The sequence below is a fragment of the Monodelphis domestica genome, chromosome 1 (assembly GCF_027887165.1).
Source record: "Monodelphis domestica isolate mMonDom1 chromosome 1, mMonDom1.pri, whole genome shotgun sequence".
NCBI lineage: Eukaryota > Metazoa > Chordata > Mammalia > Didelphimorphia > Didelphidae > Monodelphis > Monodelphis domestica.
Genome location: NC_077227.1, coordinates 736165054 through 736189652, shown reverse-complemented (window position 1 = coordinate 736189652; position 24599 = coordinate 736165054). Strand labels below are relative to the sequence as shown.

The 24599-nt window shown below is 47.3% G+C and overlaps 1 protein-coding gene across 16 annotated transcripts in view; it reads right to left on the bottom strand.

Annotated features, from left to right (window-relative positions):
• The window catches only part of DYSF (dysferlin), a 279243-nt gene extending 259719 nt beyond the window's left edge, over positions 1-19524 (bottom strand). For 7 of the 16 annotated variants that reach the window (XM_056814043.1, XM_056814044.1, XM_056814045.1 and 4 more), the window contains exon 1: positions 19000-19524. In XM_056814043.1, coding sequence (XP_056670021.1) covers positions 19000-19087 — 88 coding nt within the window. In that variant the 5' untranslated portion in view covers positions 19088-19524. Of the gene's footprint in view, positions 1-1693; positions 2124-18999 lie in introns of those variants that run through there. The other 9 variants (XM_056814047.1, XM_056814048.1, XM_056814050.1 and 6 more) reach the window with 3 other exon arrangements.
• Positions 19525-24599: the final 5075 nt, after the last annotated feature.

The following is a 24599-nucleotide window of genomic DNA, read 5'->3' as shown; positions in this document are numbered from 1 at the left end:
CATTTCCTGCCTTGGTGCATTTGCTCAAATTGTTTATTCCTTATATTTGGAGTATGTTCACACTCTTCTTCTCCCCTCCTCCTAACTACCCTTGAATTACCCTAATGCTCCCAATGCCCTGTTGCCAGGGACTGTTAGCAAATGTTTAACAACCGGCTCTCTCTCAAAAAACACACACACACACACATGCAGAACACTCTTTCATGCTTAACCTTCATTATTAACATTTTCTCCATCACTTTTTTACACCCTCATCTTTTGTCTTATAATCAAGTTATCTGTTCCAAGACAGAAGGGTGATCAGGGCAAGGCAACTGGGGTTAAGGGACTTAACCAGAATCACATCATTAGAAAGTATCTGAGGTCATATTTGAACCCAAGCCCTCCTGGCTCCAGGCATGACTCTCTAACCATTGAGCAACCCTCTCAATCACTTTCTTAAGCTGAGACAATCAACAAGACAATAAATGTTTGCCTATTTTTGGAGTGCAAACGCCTCCACTAAAAATCTTAAGATGGGCTCCACCAGGCAGGTTCAGACACAATCCTGCCTACTTGCCCCTCTGCATACTTTACAGAATAATTTGCTGTGCCTCTTGAGTTCACATCGCCTCTACTGTTACTCTAATTATTCGTGTCACCATCCCATGGCCAGCATCCTTGGCAGACACACTCCAAGAGGGAAGGACCAGCATCTTACCTAAACCTTGCATCTCCCCCAGAGCTTTGTAGCTGCTCCAGGCACCTCCCGTGACTGAGGATTGCTGATAGGTTCAAAGATAGTAAAAAAAAAAATTCCCTCAGGAGGCTTGAGTTAGAATCACACCCGAGCAGCTGAAGGGCTCTTACTAAGCCTCAGTTTCCCTATCTGTAAAACAAGAATTGGCTCGGACTAGAGCAGGGATTCTTAACATTCTGGGGTCGTGGACTCACTCCCAAGGGAGTCTGGTGAAGCCTAGAAGGGGCAAAGGATGACAAAGGAAACCCACACTATTGTGGGATCTTTCTTTAAGTCCTTCCCTTCCAGCTTAGAATCAATTCTGGATATTGGTTCCAAGGCAGAAGAGCCATAAGGGGTAGACAATGGGGGTGAAGTGACTTGCCCAGGGTCACCCAGCTAGTTAAACATCAGAACTAGGATTCAAAATAGTTTCTAGGGAAAATGTATCTTTGACAAAGATCCCCCCCCCCATCCTTTTTTTTTTTAACTCTAGACCTAATTACAGCCCACAGGTTTTCTTTTCTTTTAACCCTCACATTCCCTCTTAGAATCAATGCCATGTATTGGTTCCAAGGCAGAAGGGAGGTTAAGGCTAGACAATGGGGGTAAAGTGACTTGCCCAGGGTCACACAGCTGGGAAGTGTCTGAGGTCAAATTGGAACACAGAACCTCCCATCTCCAGGCCCGATGCTCTACCCACTGAGCCCGGGATGTTCTTTTGAAATTCGGATGAGGAGCCCCTGGTCCTTAGGCCAGGCAGGACCCCAGCACGCTGGGGGTGGCCGGCACTCAGGGGCCAGCCAGGCGTCCGTTTTCTTTCTCTCCGTGCTCCCAAGCAGCCTGGCATCCCACCCCTTCCCCACCACGCAAGCCTGGGGGCGTGAGGGCTCCAGGCTAGGCTGGGCCAGCTCCCTTCGAGGCTCCCTTCTCCCCCGTGCCCCAGCGGGTGGAGGGCTCGGGCCGGGCTCTCACCTCGGAAAGTGACGCTGGCCACGGGGTCCTTCCTGTCGGAGCCGGGCAGGTTGAAGGCCTGCTGGAGCAGGCAGCACAGCATGGCTCCAGGCACGGGGAACGGACTGACAGACGAACGGAGCGGCCGCGGGCACCGCGCCGGGCAGGCCACGGAGAGAGCCGGACACCGGACACCCGGAGGCGGGGCGGGGCGGGGCGGGGCGGGGCTCTTCCCCGCCCCCCGCGTCTCCAGGCCGGCCTGGGACCCGCTGGGGTCCGCGGGACTGCAGAGGGCGCCCCGCTCGGTGGGAAAGGAAGCTCCTTCTGGGGCCGTCAGCGCGGCTGCAAGGAAGGAGCGCGGGGAGGGAAGCTGGGAGCGGGGCCGATAAGGGGAGGGAGAGGGAGAGCAGAGCAGCCTGGACTCTAAGCGGACGCTTAGGATCCTCAGAGGCCATCTGCTCGGGTGCCCCTTACTTTACAGTAAGGAAACTGAGGCCAGCCAAGATCATTGATATCTCCCGAGCCCCCTGGGAGGCAGATGCGGAGAATCTGAACTCAGCTCCATTGACTCCAGAGCCAGGGCTCTCTCTACTATAGCATGCTGCCCTCAAGCAGAGCTAGGCTCGGCTCCTAGCTGTGTGACCTTGGGGAAATCACTTAGCTCACTTAGTTTGCCTCAGTTTCCTTCTCTGACAAGCATAACACGTGTGCTCTGGTCTGTAGCTCCAGCCAGAAGCCCCAGAACTGAACGAGAATAACTCACACTGATAGAGGGCCACCCATTTGTTTTGCCCACTGGCCTTGCCAAGAAGATCAGGGCTCTGGAACCAGATGCCTACAGCTTCCCACATTAGCAGCCCCCTCCGTTAAGGACTTGCAGTTGTTTTCATCTCTATTTAGCAAGTGAAGAAATTGAGGTGTGGACTAAGTAATGAGCCAAGGTCTCTTCTGACTCCAAAGACATCACTCCTGAGGACAGGGCCCTCCCCCAGGCTGCTTTTCCCCTTGTCACCTTCTGAATTCCTAGAACCCTTAGAGAAGGACCACACTGTCTGGGGATTAACCACATCCTGTCCCACCCCACTCTCTGATGTGCCTCTCAGAGGGAAGTCCAGCCTGAGGCAGTGCACCCTGGAAGCACAATGCAGATTCTGGGAATTTACCAGAAGGAATTACTAAAATGTCCATTTTCCAAGGATGCACGCTTCCCCCTCCCCCACTGATGCAGATCATAACCCCATGCACTTTGAAGGATCCTTTGACAGCTTAGAATAAACTGAGGCTCAAGAAATTAAGTCACTTGCCCAGGATCAAAAGTCTGTAAATAGATGAGGCAGGATTTGAACACAGATCTTCCTGTCTCTAGCTCCAGGACAATTTGCTACCCCAGGGCAGCCAAGTGGCTCCACAGTGGATGGAAACTTGGGCTTGGAATCAAGAAGACATTTTCATGAATTCAAATCCAGCCTCAGACACTTACTAGCTAGCAACATGAGCCTGGACAAGTCACTTAACTCTGTTGGTCTCAGTTTCCTCAGCTGGAGAAACAATGGCAAATCACTTCAAATTTTTTGCCAAGAAAACCCCAAAAGGGCTCAAGAAAAGTTAATAGCAAAAAAAAAAAGTCTCTTACCTTTTTTACCATAGGACAAGGAGACTTTTGTGGAATGGAGTCAGGCTGGCTCCCAGCTCAGACTCCCTTCTCTCCCTGTCCCATGAGTCTTTGCAGTCTTGGCTAACCTGATCCTCAGATGAACAAGACAGAAAGCAGAGCTTTCACTTGAATTTCTAGCATAGTTTGACCTATCAAAGCTTATCCTTTTCTGGAAGAGCCTTCTGGAGCCTAGTGAACCCTCTATACCGAGACACTGAAGCAAAGAGACGAATATGAAAAATATAGACTGGCCCATTCCCAGGTTACAACAAACCAGGTTCCCATAATTCTTAGGTGAGTCTGTTTTGTTTTCTTGGTTTTTGTTTAACTCTGAATTCATTTTTAATAGGAACAAGGTGATTTGACAAGGTCTCAGGTCAGTTCTAAAGCCTGTTTAATTTATCTTTCTCCTGGGCTCTTTCAACAGCCTCCCATAAAGGGGAGTGACTTGCCCAAGGTGACTCTGGTGGCAGGATTTCAAACCAGATCCTCCCACTGGAGGAAGGTTTTCACTGCCCATCACTCCCCTGCTCAAATATTTTCTGTCTCCTGATTACCTCTCGGATAAAATGCAAATTCCTCAGTTTTGTGTTCTAATACCTCCAAAATCAGGTTCCCACCTGTCTTACAAGCTTTATTGCCCCTTCCTCCATTTCCTGCCCTCTATGGATCTTCCTCCTCCTGGCATTTGTCTAGGTCTTTTCCCAAGCCTGGAATAGCAGGCTTCCTCCTTTCTTGCTTTTACAATCTTTATTATTTTCTTCCAAACTAGCCTCAGGGGACACCAACTCTTAAAACTTTCAGATGCTGCCTCCCTCTTTCCCATCAGTGCTTTCTCTCTCTGATACTGACCACCTGTGTGACCTTGAGGAGGTTACTTTACCCCTTCTACTGGCCTCAGTTTCCTTATCTGTAAAATGAGGAGGATTGGATTAGATATTCTCCAAAATCCCTACTGGCTCTAGACCTTCCATCCCATGATGCTCAGATTCCTTTGTATTTATTCATCTCTGTACATGTTCCATCCTCCAGGAGAATATAAATCCAAAATGACTGACCAGAGGGGATGATTGAATATGCCTGTGGTATGAAGGCAGGATTATCTAATCCAACCCTGTAATTTTTTTAAATAGGGTGGAAACTAAGTATTACCACTAATAATAGCTAACATTTATATATCATTAAGGTTTACAAAGCTCTTTCCAAATGTTACCTCATTTGATCCTCACAACAGCCCTATGAGATGGTGGTTATTATTCTCGTTTTACAGATGAGAAAGCCAAGGCTCAGAAACATAAAGTGGCTTGCCCATAATCTCAGCCTTCCTTTAAGGAAAGATTTGAACTCAAGTCTTCCCTAGCCCTCGATTTTAACTGTGACTCAAAGAGATAAAGAAACTGCCCAAGGTCACCCAGGTGGGAAATAGAACTGGCATTTGACCTGAGGTCCTCAGATTCCAGAGCTAGTGATCTTTCCATTGTCCCACACTGCCTCCTGATGGCAAGGCTTAGATTCACTTGTGTCTACCCACAGGGCTCTTTCTCTGGATGGGAGCAAGCATCAGCAAGGCTTAACAAAGTGAAATCTGGAGAAGTAGCTGAACCAGGCACATGTAGAAAGGTAATCGAACTGGAAAGAATGCAGCCTTCCAGGGATCTGAGCAGTCCAAACCATATCAGAACAAGAATTCCCATTATAATAATCCCCTAGCTGCTGCTTGAAAACCTCCATTGAAGGGAAGCCCATTCCCTTTCAAGCCTCCACCATTTGAGGATTTCTGTCTTTATTTAAAAGGTGTTTTGTTTTCATTGATCCCTCTGCCTGGTACACTAATGCCCTGTTGGTGGAGTTGTGAATTGTTCAAGTGATTATGGAAAGTCATTTGGAGTCATAGTAAGAAATTGACTTAAAAAGAAATTGACTAAAATAACCACCCCCCTTGAACCCAGAGATCCCACCTCAAGGCATATATCCTTCAGGGATGTTAAAGACAGAAAGATCCTTTACACACCAAAATATTCACAGCAGCATTTTGTTGTGGCTAAGAGACAGAGTCAAAGCAGAAACCCATTCATTGCCTAGCAAATGGCTAGGTAAACTCTAACATATGAACATAACCATATTAGTGTGCCCTAAGAAGGAATAAAATATGAACCATCAAGAGAATTGCTAGACTGGGCATACTTAATGAGGATGCAGTTAGAAGGAGGTGATTAAGGGCAGCTGATCGAAGGAAAGGAGAAAGATTTAACCCTGTAATGTTTTTCTAAATTGCTGTTCCTGGCTGAGGGTTCGAGGCTAAAAGAACAACTGGGGAGAATTATGGATTCTTTTGTGATGACTTCCTAGAACAGAGAGAATGAGGATAAATCAAGCTAGACAAGAAATAAATTGTTGGAGAGAAGGACAGCTAAGAGTGGGAAAACACCCATGCTGTATGCATGAGTTTCTATGCTATCTGTGGTGTGTTTGGTCATTGTAGAGCAGGTATTTAGGGGGAGGAAGTCAAGCCTTTGATAGGAAGGTTGAGCTTCCTGTCTTCTCTCAGTCTGATCAATGACCCTAAATCATTACCAAAGGAGCCTCCCCTTTAAAACCAATATTCCCCCAGAGATGATCTAGGAAAAGTCAAATGTGGCAAGGCAGAGAAAGACTATCTTATCACTTGCTAACACAAAGCTTTCTTAAGTGATACATTTTGTTTGAAACAGTGTGTATCTCCTCAGCCAATTCCCCAGGAGAACTAAAGCTTTTCATGTGGTTGGGACTGGCAGATACTATGATACCAAGCCAAAGGGAAGGGGGTGTTGGAGAGGGGGCAGGTTGTTACCTAGAGAAACTCCTTTCCTCCTGCCTGCTTTGGAGGGAGAGTCTGATTAGGCAAAGCTGCTGCTGAATCCCAACACGAGGAGAGAAGCCCAGGCCACCAAAGGGCCTTCAAGTTCTGACATGGTGGAATCCCGACTGTCACAGGGACCCCACCCACAGCCACCCCACAGATTTCAGTGCCTGGTGGCCCTATCCTGGCTGCATGTTGGCTCCACCAAACCCCAAGAACAACACTGGACCCACTAAAGGCATTTGTCTATTGCCCAGATTTCAGAGTCAAAGGATGAACAACCAGCTTTGGGACTAAGCTGAGAGATGGCAGAGGAAAGCAGGCTGAATTGCCTTCTGGAAATTGTAAAACCAAGAAACACAGGGCCATCTTTGGGTGAACCAACATTCCATGCACGTGCTCCAGAGCAGTGAAAGACGGGATACGGCTGTGTTTGGGAATCAAAAATGAGGATCTCACAGAGGGTCAAAGGGAGGCAAGGGATGGGTGGGCCCTGTGTACAACACCGAAGCAGAAGCAATGATGATCAATGCAGAGAAGAGTGGAAAGACTTATATGAACTGATACAAGGTGAAATAGCAGTGTTGATGATGACTTTGCTTAGCCACTTTTTGGTTACATCTGACTCTTTGTGACCCTCAATTGAGGTTTTCTTGGCTGAAGTACTGAAGAAGCTTGCTATTTCCTTCTCTAGTCATTTTACAGATAAGGAAACTGAGGCAAGCAGAATAAAGTGACCTCCCCAAAGTCACACAGCTAGTATGTCTGAGGCAGGGTTTGATCTTAGGAAGATGAGGTCTTGTTTTGTTGGGGGGGGGGTTGTTTATTTGTTTGTTTTTATAAAAACCCTTATTTTCTGCCTTAGAATCAATACTGAGTATTGGTTCTAAGACAGAAGAATGGTAAGGGCTAGGCAATAGGGTAAGTTAAGTGACTTGCCCAGGATCACACATCTGGGAAGCATCTGAAGTCGGATTTGAACCCAGGACCTCCCCTCTCTAGTCCTGACTCTCAATCCACTGAGCTACCCAGCTGCCCCCAAGATGAGTCTTCTTGATTCCAGGCTGGTGTTCTGTGCCCTATGGCGCCATCTAGTGGCCCTGACTATTGCTACAAGTATATAAAAGGAAAGAACAAAACAATTGAAACATGTTACGAAATTATAATGGCCCAAAGAAGGGATAAGAGTAGACATCTCCCCCACTTCTTCACAGAGGTCGAGGAACACGGTTGTGGAGTGCTACATTTAATGACAGACTTTTGGGATAAGTTGCCTTGGGTCTCTTTTTGGGGGAGGGGCAATTTCATGTGGGAAAAGTGGCTTTTGCTGCACCCATTGCATTTTGGGAGCTTCCCAGCATGCCTCCCCTAGTTACTCCCAGCTTCCCTTGCAGGATCTCTGGTCCCCGAGCAGTAGGTAGGACAGAGAATCCAAGAAAGAGCATTTTCCATTCTGCTGCCACACCCACCTGGCATCTTCTGACCAGACCTTCTTTCCTTCCCTGCCCTACTTTAGAATAGAACCCCAAAGGACCATAGCATGAGCCTCAGAGGCAAGCAGCCAGTGGAACTGGGGAGCAAAAAGCTTTCCCTCTCAGCCCTTGGTTGGCTTTCCCCTCAGAGCCTGCAGGCAGGAGAACAGGCTGACTATTCTAGGGGAGGTCTTTGCTCACAGAAGGACTAATGTAGGAATCAGATTTCCACTGAGAGGGAGCTGGGAGTAGAAGACAGTGTCCCTGTTAAGAACACCTCCTACAGGAATCGCCCTGAGCCCCCCACGTTCTAGTTTCTGAAGTGACTTTTTATATACCTTGTACTTCAGTTTCTATGGCCCTGTTTCCTTCTAGCAGACTAGAAACTCCTTGGGGGCAGCTCCTGAGCCCCTACCACCTAGGACAGTGCTTGGCAAGCTCCTTGGATTGAATTGAATCGTGTGGGAGGTGGAATTTGAACCCATGTCTTCCTCGCTCCTAGTCTATCCTTGGCCACAAACACCAGAGATTCTTAAGCTTTTTTTGTACCCTGGTCCCATTGACAGTCTGCCAAAAGCCTATGGACCCACTGCAGACTCATGTTTTTAAATATATAAAATAAAATATGGAGGTTGACAGAAGAAACCAATGGTTTGAAATAAAGATGTCATTTTTCCTATCTAAATGAACTCTCTCCATGGACTCTTTGGGAGTCCTTTGACATGAGGTTAAGAACCCCCACATCACATCACCCTGCCTATTTTTGGAAATGCTGGAAAGTGCTTAGGGGGAGGGAATGGAGATGGGAATCAGTCCCAGGGCACTCTGTCAGGGTAAGGATTCTGGAAACCCAGCTTAGAGCAAGATGGCCCCTGCTGGTGTTTTTATGTAAAACAGCCCCCAAGGGTCTGAGCCCCATCTTTCCCTGGGGGGCCCCTCTAGCTTTACCCCATGTTTTTCTTTCCTTTCAATCAAATTCAATTCCACCAGAGGGTGAGATCTCAGTTATCATTTGAGCCCAAAGCCAGAGCAGAATCTTAAAATAAACAAGGGTGGAGCCAGTCATTCAAGTAAAAGCTTTGAGTGGAGGAGTGGGGGTAGGAAATTAGGGAACTGGGGGAGGAGAACAGCTGGGGACAGTCTAAATCCACTCTTCCTTCTGGGTGAGCTGCTGGAGAGTTCCTCGTCATTTAAATGGAAGGGCAGGTCACCATTAAAGGGAAATTCTTTTAGTCAAGTACCAGGCTTATTTTGTTGACAAGGTTGTACTTTTTTCTTGAGGAAAAAAGAGAGGAGTGTGTCAAACTGTTCTTTTTATTTTAAATAAAAATGTGTTTTTTCAACTCTTCATCTATTTCAGCTTCTCTTGATTGGGGTGGTATTATTGTCTTCCCCAGCCCCCACTCAGCCACACCCAGAGATGGTGATACCCCTGATCTTTCCATCACACCCAAAGTCTTCGACTTCCACGTTCATGAATGCTAAAATGCCTTCATCCAACAAGAAATCTCTTCTTTTTCTCTTTCCCCCTACGATTTAGTGCCCATATCCCTGTTCTTTGTTCTCATGAAATTCAAACCCTCAGCTCATTCTCAGACCATCCATCAACCCTCTCTACTAGCTACACTTCTCTCCTTTCTTTGCCTTGACCTGTGGGTGAAATAGTTCAATTCTACCCTATCCTCTTCTCTTCGAGCCCTTGCCTCTTTGTTCTCTTACCCATCACTCTGTGGCAAAGTCCAAACCTAGATTACTGCCCCATCCATCTCTTTTCAGCCTTGTTCTGATACTAAGAATATGTATAACCCCAGCTGGCTAAATTAGCCTTCTGTCTGCTCCTCACCTATGGCAATCCATCTCCTATCTCTGTGTTCTCACATGGGCTATTCCCATGCCTAGAATGTCCTTCCTTCTCATTCCCATCTCACAGAATCCCTCTCCTTCTTCATGGTCCAGCTCAAGTACCACCTTCTTTATGAAGCCTTTCCTGATTCCCCCAACTGCTAGGGTCCTCCCTCCTTGTCTGCTTTGTATTCATTTTATATTTATTCTATAAAAATGTCTAAATGCCCATGTCCCCTCCAATAGAATATGATCTCCTTAAGGGCAGGGACTTTCATTTTTGTCTTGATACTTTCCCCAGTGCTTGGCACAGGTAATTAGTTGAGTAATTAGTTAATAAATGTTTGCTTTCTTGTAAATGATTGATTGATTGGTTTGCCTCCCAACCCCCCTTTAAAAACAGCTCCAAGTAGTTTCCCCATGTCTAGTCATTCTCCCTATTCCACTCTCAATTCATATACCTGCTCCCATGTGCCTGGGCCTGAATTTCTCCTCTCAATCTCTCCAACAGCAAATTCAAGTCATTCTCTAAGCAGACAGAAATCTAAACAGACTTGGCCCAGGATAGGCAGTGGAGTTAGTAAGGGTAGCCTTTAGCATCCCTTCATCCCCACCTATTAAGTTCTCTCAATATCTCTCTCTCTCTCTCTCTCTCTCTCTCTCTCTCTCTCTCTCTCTCTCTCTCTCTCTCTCTCTCTCTCTCTGTCTCTCTCTCTCTCTCCCTCCCTCTCTCTCTCTCTCTCTCTCTCTCTCTCTCTCTCTCTCTCTCTCTCTCTCTCTCTCTGTCTGTCTCTCTCTCTCTCCCTCTCTCTGTCTCTCTCTCTCTCTCTCTCTCTCTTCAACTTGAACCCCCCTTCTGCATTACCCACTTTTAGGCATCCAGTGCCCTCCTACTAGTTGTTCAGTCATTTCAGTCATGTCCAATTCATTGTGACCCTATCTGGGGTTTTCTTGGCAAAGATACTGGATTGTTTTGTCATTTCCTTCTCCAGCCCATTTGACAGATGAGGAAACTGTGGCAACCAGAGTTAAGTGACTTGCTCAAGGTCACCCAGCCAGGAAGTATCTGAGGCCAAATTTGAACTCAGGAAGATGAGTCTTCTTGATTCCAGGCCTGATTCTGTGCACTATGGCACCACCAAGTGGCCCTCCTATTAATTGCCAAGTTCCTAATGCAACCCACTTTAAAAAATCAGGTCTTCTCCATTCTCCCTTAGCCAGTAATAATAACAATAACAATAATAATAATAATAATAATAATAATTTCTATTCTGGGAGCACAGAATTAGAACTGGAAGGGACCTCAAGGTCCATCTACCCAAATCCCTCAGTTTATGGATGAAAAAACCGGGGTCCAAAGAGCTCAAGTAATTTGCCCAATATCAAATAATTGGAAGGTAGCAGAGCCAGGATTTGAACCCACTGCTTTATGGATACAGAATTTCCTGGAATGTAAAACTTTAGAGGATGTGCAACGTTATCTAGTTTATCCCTGACATTTTCCAGATGAAGAAACTGAAACCCAAGATGGAATAGAGACTTGCTGGTAGTGGTTACCCCAACTGGGATAATAAAAGGGTCTTCAGATTCCAAATCCAGTTGTCTTTCTTCCATACCTATCATGTCATAATTCTCATCTATATGAAGCAGCTAGCAAAAGATGAGTATTCCCATTTTAGAGATAAAGAAGACAACCAGACAATAAAGTGTCTTGTACAAGGCCATGAATGTAAGAAATGTTGATCCATGTTTTATAATCTAGAGCCTAGGTTTGATGACTCAGATACATTGATGTTCTCCCACATGATGCTCCCAGGACCCAAATCAGCCCCAAGTACACTGTCCTCTTGAAAGGAACCTGATAAACACATCGTTTCTGAGATAAAAGGAAAAGTCCCAAGGCCTTTGCATTTAACTGGGGATCAATGGCTTCACCCAAAGGAATGAAGTAGCCCTAGCATCATTGCTGGTGGTTGGAGGAGAGAGACCTCACATGTCTCCTCAAGCTCTCCAATTGGCAGCTGCCTGATAAGAATTAACCTTCCATCTCGTGCAGTCAGTTCAACTTAATCCAACAAACATTAATTGCTTGTTAATTAATACTGGGCAAGTCACCTAACCTCTCAGATTCTCAATTTCCTCATCTAAATAGAGCAATAATACTTGTAACTACCTCCCTGGAGCGGCAAGGTGGCACAATGGACAGAGCCCCCGGCTTGGAGTCAGGAAGACCTGAGTTCACTCCATTCTAAAGCCAGCCACTCTTCCCTGAACATGTTGGCAATTAAAGCCTACAATTTGACTCTACTCTGCGTTTATAAATAACTTCTTCAATTTCTTATTAGGCATTCTCATCCCCAAAGAAATTACCTCTGTTAGGTAAGAACACTTAGGGATTGAATCAACCATACAATCAAAAACTAGTGTGAATAGAGCCTGTACAATCCCCAGGATCAATCAAAGCCATTGTGTGAGACTTGACCATGCCCTAAGGCAATGGTGAACCCTTTAGAAACAAAGTGCCCAAACTGCAACCTTCATGCCACATGTGAACCCCCACCCCTTACCCAAGACAGGGGAGGGAGGAATCACTCTCATTGGGCAGCTAGATAGAGGGGCAGGTCATGCCAGAAATGTCCTCAGGTGCAAATGGAGAGGGGGAAAGGAGCAGCCCCCTCAGGCATTTGTGCCATAGGTTCACCAACACAGCCCTAAGGAATCAGTATAAAAGAAAGAGGCTTCTACATATTTAAGTAGCTATAGAATCTGAAGGTTTAGAAGTGGAGAGATTGGAACAAGCATAGTATTCTAGGACAATGATGAACTCAAATAGAAATAGGGTCACTAAACCCTAATAAGAATCCATTTAGGAGGTATATTAACTTAGAAAACCACTATATGTGTGTGTGTGTGTGTGTGTGTGTGTGTGTGTATAAATCACTAGAGTGATTTGACATTTCCTTCTCTAGATCATTTGATAGATGAAGAAACTGAGACAAAGAGTTAAGTGACTTACCCAGGATATTACAGGCAGGATATGCCTGAGGCTAGATTTGAACTCACAAAGTTGAACCTTCTTGATTCTTGGTCTGGCAACGTATTCATCTCCCTAGCTGTCCTGTTAGCCATATACTTATTCTATATCTACTTAAATATTTAATATTCTTCTGAGCAAGTCACTTAATCCTGGTTGCCACAGTTTCCTCATCTGTCAAATGGGCTGGAGAAGGAAATGACAAACCACTCCAGTATCTTTGCCAAGAAAACCCCAAATAGGGTCACAATGAATTGGACATGACTGAAATGAATAAACAACTAACAGGAGGGACTTGGCTGGACTTGGTTAACGAGGATTATTTCATCCACTGGATTTGTATTCCTCCACATCCCAGGAAAGAGTAGCTATTTGTTAAATAGTTGCTCTTAATGATAACACAAACAGAACAGATGTCAAGGTAACCTTGGGGGAAGGAGGGACTACCACAGGTTCAGGTAAGGAGGGAGAACATTCCATGATATCACCTCTAAACGCAAAGAGTTTATTTTCTACTGGGGAGATACATGTACACAGATAAAAAAATATTATTCATGCACACACAAGTTAATTAGAGTGCATGGTTGGCAACTAGATGGTGAAAAGGATAGAGTACCCAGCTTGGAGTCAGGAAGACTCATCTTCATGAGTTCAAATCTGACCTTAGATACTTACTAGCTGTGTGACCCTAGGTAAGTCACCTAACATCATTTACCTCAGTTTCCTCATCTGTAAAATGAGCCAAAGAAGGAAATAGCCAACCAGTCCAGTATCTTTGCCAAGAAAACCCCAAATGGAGTCACAAACAGTTGAGGACAACTAAAACTATTGAACAACTACAAGAGTGGGGATCCGGAGAGGCCAGTAGAAAGATGTTGATCCTACACAGGGTTTCAGAAACTTGGAAACATGGAGGTGAAAACTGAATGTGTCCCAGGCACGGGGGACAGTGTGTGCCCAAAATGAAGAGATGGAGGGTCACGTACCAGGACCAGTGAGTAAGCCAGTTTAAATGGAGTGAAGGGGGAGGAACTGTAATAGGAGATCACACTGGAAATATGGGCTAGAGTTGGGTGTTTGAAAGGCTTTCAGAAGCAGAGTTGATTGTGGAAAGTTAAAGAAAGCTGCTGGAATTAGTCAGGGGGGCGGGGTGACATGGTGAGACCCGGAGTTTGTGAAAATCTCTTTGGTAACTGAGTAGATGGATGGGAGAAGAAGCTGGGAGATCAGTTAGCAGGTCACTGAGCCGGGCATGAAGGTCTGAACTAGGGCGGTGGCTGTGAGAGGAAAGAGAAAAGAAAAGGGCCGGAAGGGAGAGGGGTAGGTGTAGAAAGGCAAGATTTAAGAGCAGAGGCACAGAACTAGGGAATCCACTTTCTCCTGAACCCATTAAGGATCAAAAAAGGCTCTGGAGCCCCGAGGAGGAGGAGGGGGAGGGACAGAGGAATTAGAAGGCTTTGGGCAGGCGGTTAGGAATGGGGGGTGCTGGGAGCAGGCTAAGTCCCTGAACTATTCTTCTGGGGAATTGGGTCAGGGAGAAAAGGATTCCGTGGGACAGATTGCAAATTCCATTGGAATTCAGAGAAGTGAGACAAGTCAGCACACCGAGGTAGGGAGAGCTGGCCAGAAATGTTATCCATTGACCAAAGCTTTTCCCTGGGGTCAAACCTCCCGTGTAATCATTCACCAGCCTGGCAGCAATCGAAGGGAAGCCAGATTTGTTTTAGGATCCCAAATTTGGGAATGGGTCGGGATGACTAATGCTGGAGGTGAAATGCGATCACATTGTCCATGTGGGGGAGGAGGACAACTCAGACAGCAGGAAAGAGAGTTTAGTCACAGCATTTAGCTATTGCCTTTGGATGAATGAATCTGAATGTTTAGAGTCCCGACACTCCATTCTAAATTGGGAAAGGGACATTCCAAGGGAAAGTCAAGGTAGCAAAGGACATAGAATACTAGTCCTAGAGTCAGAAAGACCTGAGTTCAGATCCTACCTCCAATATGAACTAGCTGCATGATCCTGAGTAAGTCACTGAAACTCTCTCGACCTGTTTCCTCACTCTTTTATGAAGGGATTGAATTCAATGACTCCTCAAGTAATTTCCAGCTCTAAGACTATGATACCACAATTCTCTGACAATACTAGTAGCAGAGAAAAGAGGATTCTTAATTCAGGAGGTTCCCAGCCTAATGTTTGTTTTCATTGTTTTTCAGTTCTGTCCAACTACTTGGCATCTTTTTTTGGAGTTTTCTTGGCAGAGATACTGGAGTGGTTTGTCATTTCCTTCTCCAGCCCTTTTGACAGATGAGGAAACTATGGCAACCAGGGTTAAGTGACTTGCTCAGGGTCACTCAGCCAGGAAGTATCTGAGGCCAGATTTGAACTCAGGAAGAGACTGACTCCAGGTCTGGTCCTCTATCCACTGGGTCACCAGGAGAGAAAATTCAACTCCTAGCTTCAGGAAGCTCCCAGGCTAATATGATAGTCATGACTCTCATTCTCTGAAAGTCCTGATTCCACTGGAGAAGATAAACTATAGAAGGATTGTGTGAATGGACACAGAGAGAAGAAACAAGAGACTGTACAGCATGTCCCCTGGATCCATTGTTCTGAGTGTTCTGGCTCTGAAAGGCCCCTGAACTTGAATTAGTGATAACAGCCCATTCTAGCCCAGGAGGGAAAATGATGAACTGTTTCTTTTTAGTAAAAAGATGAGAGACTGATTGCTGAATGGGTGGGTCAGACACTATCAAAGTTGTGGCTCTGTTGGTTGTGCTTAATAGTTTTCCCCATATTAAAAGGGAGGATTCAGCAGGGGAGGAGATAAATGGGGAAATGAATATTAAAATGTAAAAATAAGGGGGCACCTGGGTAGCTCAGTGGATTGAGAGTCAGGCCCAGAGATGGGAGGCCCTGGATTCAAATCTGACCTCAGATACTTCCTAGCTGTGTGACCCTGGATCAGTCACTTAGCCCCCATTGCCTAGCCCATACCCCTCTTCTGCCTTGGAACCAATACCCAGTATTGATTCTAAGACAGAAGGTAGGGCTTAAATAAAAATGTAAAATTAAAAGAGAATATAAAAGACAGGCCATTGTTATAAGACAAAGACATAATATAACATCTAAAAATGGATAAATATATAAAATAAAATACATAAATATAGGTATATTTATATAAATATGTGAAATCAAATAAATAAAAAAGCACAAGTTAATAATGGCCCAAGGTTTATATAGCATGTTAAGGTTTACAAAGTTCTTTTTCCATAGGCAGGGTTTTATTATCCTATTTTACTAATGAGGAAACTAAGGGCCAGACAGGGTCAGGGCTTTGTCCTGACCATGCACAGCTAGTGAATGTCAAAGCTGGGCTGGGACTCCAACCTCAAGCCTGCCTCCTCTAAGTCTAGCTTTCCTTGTACCCTGCTGCACCTCAGGCCATGATGAATGAAGCCAGAGGCATCATGAATGACTGGGGAGTTGCTACTAGTAGCAAAGCAACAAGCCAGGACTCTCCTGAAGGACTTCTGGGAAAGAATGCTGTCTGCATTGAGAGAAAGAACTGTGGGAGTAGACATGCAAAAGCAAAACAGGACATCACTTATCACACGCATATATGGGGATGTGATTTGGGGTTTGGACCTTTAAAAATGGCTCTATAGCAAAAATGAACAATGTGGAAATAGGGATCAAGTGACAACATTTGTACACCCCAGTGGAATTGCTTGTAGGCTCTGGGAGGGAGGAGGGAAAGAAAATGAATCATGGAAACATGGGGAAATATTTAAATCTGTTTAAATGAATGACTGGAGAGAATATTCTAGAGTGGAAAATAAGATGGGGTTAATCTGCAAAATTTTGCCCCATAAAAGTCAGCCAAGCCTTAGCCTATAGCTTTCTGGAGTGTACAAGGGAGCAGGTTCCTCCTTTTCCTCACCACGGTGCAGGGACGGCTCCAAAATCAGACCTGGGGCTCCCTGGGCGTGGAAGGGCTGAGTCTCTCCCATCAAGCCAGGTCCTTAAGAGCTGGAGCCTCTGTGTTGTCAGCCTGGCAGCTCCCCTTCCCCAAGCCCTGCCTAATGCACGATTCTGTGCTTTTGATGGGAAAAGAGGTTCAGTGGGGTGGCCATGGCTCCGGATGAGATGAAGGGAGAGGAGGGGCCAGAAGGAAGGGAGGCTCTATGGAGTTTATCCAGGTTGAGATGCAGTCCAGGGAAGAAAACAACCATGATGAAACCATGAAACAGTGGGGCGATGGGGTGGAAAATACCTCCCCTGTCCCCAGCACCCTGGCTTGGGGAGATCCTGAGTCAGGGGTCCTGGAGCCCATCAAATTCAACAGGCGCTGGTCGTTCTCTCTTTCCTCTGAGTGGGGCTGGTCAGGGTGAGATGGGGGATGATTTCTACCACCTCCCTCTTTCAAACGAGGGTCAGTGACTTCTCTCTTCCCCTCCCATGTAGAAGGGGAATACCGTGTACAGTCTTTTCCACCGCCACTGGCTTCCTCCCCTTCTGTCCAGGAGGCATCTGGAGGCCCCTGAGACCTTGGCAAAGTCAGTTTCCTGAGAAAGGAATGATGGAGATCAGCTGCCCTGGGGTTTGCAGAGCAAAGAGCCCTGGAGGATGCACGTGCGTCTGTCTGCCTGCCCTTCTGTCGTGCCCTCCCAAGGATGGACGTCGCAAGTACACAAGCACACAAGCAAGGGTCCACAGCTGCTTTTCCCAGCAGACACCTCGTTCACAGAACAGAAGCAGCCCCCCAGCTTCCTGCCCTGGCTCTGCCCCTGTCTGTCTCCCTGGAGCTCAGCTCTCCGGATCGATGAATGTAGACTCTTCTGGAGGCCGGTGCCAAGCCAGGAACTGCACGGGAGTCTGTAGTTGGGGTGTGTAAGTGCATGTTTCTGGGGAGCCTTCACTCACCGCAATACAATCAGGCAGCGCCCTGCCTATAGGGGAATAGCAGGCCTGGTGTCTGGGGGCACGTGCCCAGGTGCCTGGCATCAGGGATCCTGGAACGGATCTTACAGAGCGCAAAGCCCAACCCCCCGTTTTATGGCGGAGGAAACTGAGGCTCAGAGGCGCAGTAGCTTGTCGGAGGTCAAAGGGCGCACGCAGGGCCGCGGCCTTGATTCCCCGGCCTCCGTTCTGGAAGAGTAATCCCTTGATCGGCTTAGTTGGTTCCTTTGGGTCCCGTTTCATTCATTCCCACTCCTCTTCGCCGCGTCCCCCTTAAGGCCTGAGAAAATGAAAGGGAGCATCTCTGGGCTGGCGGGTTGCGGTCCAAGGATACTGTTGCAGACTCCAGGGCGGTGGGCGTGGCCCTGACTCAGCCGGGCGAGGGGGAGGGGAGGAGTCGGAGCCGAGGTAGGAGAAAATGGGCTTCGTGGGGGAGCGGCCGGAGAAGGCAGAGCTGGGACCGGCTGACCCCCTGCCCTCAAGGTCCCTCTCCCCATATTCTGTTCCCAGACTACCGAGGCGCCTGCCAGGGAACCCCGGGACGCCAGAGCTGCTGAGGAAGTTAGCAGCCTCTCAGGGAAATGTCCCGCCGCGTACCCCTCCCTCCAGGCTCAGGGAGAAGGTGCGGGCGACCGCGCAGCCCCCGGCCCAGAACAATGGGGGAGGTGTGGTCCCAGCCTCTGGGAGCCTCTGAACGGGAGCGGGAGGCAGTGCCTGGAAGTTAGCTCCGCGGAGGGTCACAGAGCCTGGCGGCGGGGTCGGGGGTCTCAGACCTCGGACAGCATCCAACATCCGGGGTCTGGGAACAGGAATGAGTCACTCGGGCCGTCCCAGGAAGGCAAGAATAGCGGGGTGGAACTGAGGTGGGGGATGGGGACTAGCGCTCGGTTATAAATAACCCTGGTCCCAGGGCGGTGCGGAGGGCCTGAGGGAGGGGGGCGGGGGAGACGGCTGTGGTAGAAATCCCAATGGAGGGCCTCACAGGGCTGGACCCATCCTGGAGCATCCCAAGGGAGCACCGACCCCCAGCGTGGAGGAGCAGGCTGGCCTCATGCCCCTCTGCCTGGTCTCAGTTCCCAGCGGATGCCTCCCTGGCACACGTCTGCAGCCTGCTCTGGGCTTGGGGATCTCGAAGTCCCTCGCTTTCTTTTCCCTCTCCGGGCCTCGTTCTCATTCTGCATTTTTGTTTCTCTGTCTTTGCCTCCTCTCCAAGTCTCTGAGGCACTAACTCCTTGTATGTACTTTGGGGTGCGCCTGTGTCCGCGCCCACGCCTGCGTCTGCACTTGGGAGCCGAGTTCAAATCCCAGCTCCATCACTTCCTACTTGCGGAACCTCAGGCAAATCGCTCTCCTTCTCGGAGAATCTCTGCTTCCCGGCCGGCAAAATGAGGGGTTTGGGCTAGGTGATCTCGGAGGTCCCACCTCTGGATCCGGGATCCCCGCACCTGCTCCTGGGTGTCTCTGGCGTCCCCCGGCCCCGCCCCGCCCCGGTCCCCCTCGAGATCGGCCCGCGGGCCTCTTACCTTGGAACACCACGGAGCAGTAGGCATCGCAGACATCGCTATCGCCGGTGAGAGTGTTTTGGGCGTAGAGGATGAACACCCTCAGCATGCTGCCTCCTCCCAGCGGGCAGGCGGAAGGCGGGGAGCCCCTCACCACGCACGCACCTCTCCCGTCCGCAGGCGCAGGGACACTGCCCGGGGAGCTGCTGCCTCTCCGGCCCTCCAAGGCAGTCTGCGGCTGCGGCGCCTCCCTCGGCTCCCGGGCTCCGGCGGACTCTGGCTAAGCCCAGCGCACTCTAGCAGGTCCCCACCGAGTGGCCGCTCTTAAAGGGGAACCGACTGCTTTTAAGGGACGTGCCCGTGCCCGGGACAGTGGGCTTGCAGGGACACACTGAGTCAGCAGGAAGCCGCTCGATCTCCTGTCCGCGGAGTCATTTCTCAGGCTCGGAGCCAGAGCTGGACCGGGATCTGCTGCTGCCAGCCGAGTCTCCCAGTGGCACTGCCCTCTACCCCCGGTCTGGGACTACTCAGGGGCCGGCCAGCGGCGGGGAGTTCACTTGGGTCCTCCCATCCCGGGGGCAGCAAAGGAAGGAGGGAGGCAGGGCCTGACCATGACGGTGACAGCCGAGGGGGGAGCTGGATCTGCCCGAGCTAGAGGACCGCGATTGGAATCGCAGCCCTGCTACTCCCTCCTAGTGTGAGAGCCAGCTTGGAACACAGTAAGCGAGGATGGCATGGTAAACCACTGTCAAGCGCTGGAGAGGTACTAGCGATCTGGAATTCAAATCCCATTTCTGCTGCTAAGTACCCGAGTGACCTTGGGCAAGTCACAACTTCTCCGAGACCTCCTCTTCTGTAAAAGTGGGAAGGGAAGCCCAGTGGGTGGGCTAGATGACCTCCAAGATCTTCTCCAGAACTGTAGAACGTTGAGCCAGTGATCAGAACCATTGCCCTCCCCTGGTCCTAACCCTGCTCATCTGTAAAATGCAGAACTGGGACAAGATGACTTCGGAATCTCTTCCGGTTCTAAGACCCTGACCCAGGGCTTTAACGTTTGTAAAGCACAATAAAGAACAGCACAACAAAGTGGGCAGTGCAAGTATTGTCTTCCTGGGGGGTAGGACTGGACCCCGGACCTCCTGGCTCCCATTCCTCATCCCCTCTGATGGGATGATCAGGACTCCCAAGGCTGGACAATTCCCCATCCCACACCATGTATAAAAGCATGTTGGAAGCCTCGTTTATAGTAAAACTGAATATATGACCAAGTCATAGTGCTCTGGAAAGCCCCTGCCAGACTAGAGGAGATGGGTGAGTGGTTGGGCTAGGTGACAGGAAGAAAAACAATGAAGAACGCTTCTTGGGCACATGGCTAAGGGTGGCCCCAACCCTTTTAATAAAGAACAGCCTTTGCTCTGGTTTACCACTCCGGGAGTGACCTGGGGATTGATCCATGTGAGGACAGGCTGCTCTTCACCTGCCACCTGAAGTGGGGGGGGGCACCCTTCTCTACTAAGTTATCAGGAATGAGGGGGGTAAGCCCGAAGGAATGGGCTTCTGACTGGGGTTGCTTAATTCTAACCAGGCTGTATTTGAAGATATTTTTCCCTTGTTTGTTTTTTAGTAAGTGTATTAAGTGCTGTATAATTTGAATCTGCTCCCCTGGACTCTAAATCCCAGCATCCCACTTTCCTTCTCACCTTCCATCCTTAGGTTTTGGAGATAAAGTGTGTGACTCCGCCCCTCACTCTCTTTACCCTGATCTGGCAGCTGGGAAAGCGGGCTTTATGCCAGGCAGGAGAATCTACACACTCTACTCAAGTGGATTTACTGCTTGTTAGATAATCAGGTTTGAACTTCCATTTCTTTTAAGTTATTTACTTTCTACTTCAAGTGATTATTAACACACTTTATAAAATATAGTACTTGGAGTTATTGATATTCATTTAAATCCTGTAGTACCTACTGTGTGTCAGGCATTGTGCTAAGCACTGAGCTTACAAAGACGGGGAAAAGACAGTTTGCATCCTCAAGCCAGTCTAACAGGAAAAACAATATGCAAATAACTTTGTAAAAAATACTTTTTAAAAATGAATAAATAGATGTTATAAATATATGCATAAAATTTCTATTTAAATTATATAATTTATATAAAATACAATAAAATGTGTATCTATACATTTATATATTAAAATCATAATATATAATTTAAATTAAAATATATTTAAAACTTTATATTAAATGAGGGGATCATAGTTGGGTATGGCCTGCAGGGAAGGACAGACACTCATAGAACCTCCTTCCTATGTTGTTGTTCAGGCATTTCGTCATGTCTGACTCTTCATGACTCAATTTGTTTTTGTTTTTTTTTTGTAAACCCTCACCTTCCATCTTGGAATCAATACTGGGTATTGGTTCCAAGGCAGAAGAATGGTAAAGGCTAGCTAGGCAATGGGGGTCAAGTGACTTGCCCAGGGTCACCCAGCTGGGAAGTGTCTGAGGCAAGATTTGAACCCAGGACCTCCCATCTCTAGACCTGGCTCCCAATCCACTGAGCCACCCAGCTGACACCAATTTGGGGTCTTCTTGACAAAGATATTAGAGTAATTTTCCATTTCCTTATCCAGCTCATCCTTTATAGACAAGGAACCTGAGGCAAACAGTTCAGTGACTTGCCCAAGGTCACACAGCTAAGAAGTGTCTTGAGGCCAGATTTTGAACTCAGGAAGATCAGTCTTCCTGACTCCAGATCCTGCCTGTTATGCACTATGATGTCTCCTGGCTGCCTTCCTCCCTCCCATACTGCTGTCTCTGCATTTCACATATATTCTACTTTTACATATATATGTCACATTTCCAGTTAGAATGGAAGCTCCTTGAGGGTAAGGACTGCTTTTTCCTCCTGTCTCTGAATCCTCAGTGCTTCCAGCATTCTGCATAATCTGTAGATTAACTCCTAAAAAGGAACTGAAAATTGAGAGTTGCTGGAGGGGGCACCTCCTATGACCAGTGGCCATCCTGCCATGGAAAACCACGTCACCTGCCTTTGCCTGTTCCCACAAGAGCATGACTCAGGAGCTGAGCGTGCCCTGGGCACTGAACAAGCGCCCTCAGAGAGGTTAATAAGGAGGAGTCCCGACAGGAAGATGTTTCTATCTAATCAATGCACTCTAGGACTATTCCCTCCGCTCCCAATAAGCTTCTCGAGGGTCTATTTTATTTTTGGGTCCCCAATACTTAGCACAAAAGGCCCTGAAGAAATGCTTGTTTATTGGTTGCTTGGTTTTTAAAAAATTAATAGAATTTATCCCCAAGTGTGCCAGTTCCTCTCCCCCTCACATGACAGAAGGCATTATCCTGGGGCCAGACATGTTCATATAAATGAAGTCTTTCATGCTTCCACTTTTCAGTTCTCTCTCTGGAAATACACTGAATTTAATTTAATTTTTAAAACAAATTGATAGGGGGAAGCTGGGTGACTCAGTGAATTGAGAACCAGACCTGGAGTCAGGAGGTCCTGAGTTCAAATCTGACCTCAGACCCTTCCTGGTTATGTGACCCTGGACAAGTCACTTAACCCTCATTGCCTAGCCCTTAGTGCTCTTCTGCCTTGGAACCAATATTTAGCATTGACTCTTAAGCAAAAAGTAAGGGTTAAAAAGTTAAAATTTTAATTTTTAAAAAGTGTTGACTCTTCTTATGTGTGTATTTTTAAGCACCAGAGATCTGTCCAAGTAGCAACGTCATCTCAGAACTGAACCCCCTTTTTTATTGTATGCATTTTAAATGTTTAAATATTTTCCCATGGTCCCATAATTCATATCGTCCCCCTCCCAGAGCTGCCGAGCAATTCCCCTGGGCGATACACGTGTCACCTCTCAACCCCTATTTCCATATCACCCATTTTTGTAATAGAGCCATCTTGAAAAGGCAAAACCCCAATCATATACCCATATCAAAGAGTGATAAAGCATGGTTTTCTTCTGTGCTTAACCCTCTTTGATAGCCAAAAAAAGCCCCGTTTCGGTGATGTCATTCCCTGGGGGGCTCCTGTCTGAATCAGGGGGGCAGGCTGTCCTCTAAGTCCAGTTGTCATCCTCTCAACTCCATAGAATAAAGCAAACCTATTAACGAAGAGGGAAGAGTCCATTCTAATGATGTAATCACAAGGCTACATTGGGCCACCAAGAGGCATAGTACCAGCCTCGGAGTTCCTGAGTTCAAATCTGACCTCAGACACTTCCTAGCTGTGTGACCCTGGCCAAGTCACTTCTCTTTGCCTCAGTTTCCTCGTCTGTAAATGAGCTGGAGCAGGAAATAGCAAACCACTCCAGTATCTCTGTGAAGAAAATCTCACATGGACTCAAGAAGAGTCAGACATGACTGAGAAAGGACTGAACAATGTCACGAAGAGAGAAGAGTCAGTTCTGGTTAAGCAACCCCAGAGTGACATACTGAAAGGTGTCTGGAAGGACCTAAATCCCTCTGACTGTTAATGTTGGCCCATTGGCAGGTTCATTGGCCCCTGCAACATTAGTCATGGTTTGTTTTTGTATTTGATCAGGAAACCCCTTCTTCCTAGAGCGACCAGCCAGTGTTGGGACTAACTCCCAGTGAGCTCATCTGACTTAAAAGCCGAGATCTCTTTTCAGCATTCGGTAACCAGGCACCTTGGTGCCAGCCCGAACTGGCTCCCTCCAGCTATATTTAGTGACCCTGCTGGTTATTTACGTGGTGGCAACATCATGTGGATGGTGCCAAATAACACTTCCCCATCTCACCCCTCCTTACCTTCCTAGCATCAGGCCATTCCAGTCAGAAAGGAGACCCAAACAGTCTAGGAAAAATCCTGTGCTCCAAGGGCCACTCCCTTCTGAGCTCTGCCTCTGCGGGGCTTCCTATTGGGTTTTGAATCCCTAAAGAAAGATCAGAATCAATCAAACATTCATTAAGCACCTACTATGTGCCAAACAAGGTGCTAAGTGCTGAGGACACCAAAAGAAGGCTCCCTGCCTTCAGGGAGCTCACATTCCAATTCTGTAGACAAATGGACAAAGAGAAATAAACAGGGTAAACTAGGGAGCGTAATGGAAAGTGGTTGCTGAAGTTGAAACCAAGGGAAACTGAGGGCAAGTGACCACTCCATCAGAAAGTTCATGATAGAGGGGAGAAAAGTCAGCCATGGGGTGATGTGAATTCTTGATTCTGGGGAAGCAAAGTTCAATGGATTCAAAGAAAGGTTAGGCAGGAGAAAATGGACTCAGACTCCTCAGAGGATGCTGGCTCAAGAGGGATGGAAATTTCTTAAGAAGAAGAGATCCACAAAAGATATGAACAAATAATTTTCAGATAAAGAAATCAAAGCCATCAATAGTCATATGAAAAAGTGTACTAAATCCCTCTGATTTGAGAAATGCAAATTATAACAACTCTGAGGTACCAACTCACACCTAGCAGATTGGATAACATGACAGTAAAGGAAAATAATAAATGTTGGAGGGAATATGGCAAAATTGGGATGCTGATGCATTGTTGGTGGAGTTGTGAATTGATCCAACCATTCTGGAGGAGAGTTTGGACATATGTCCAAAGAACCATAAAATTGAGCATACCCTTTGATC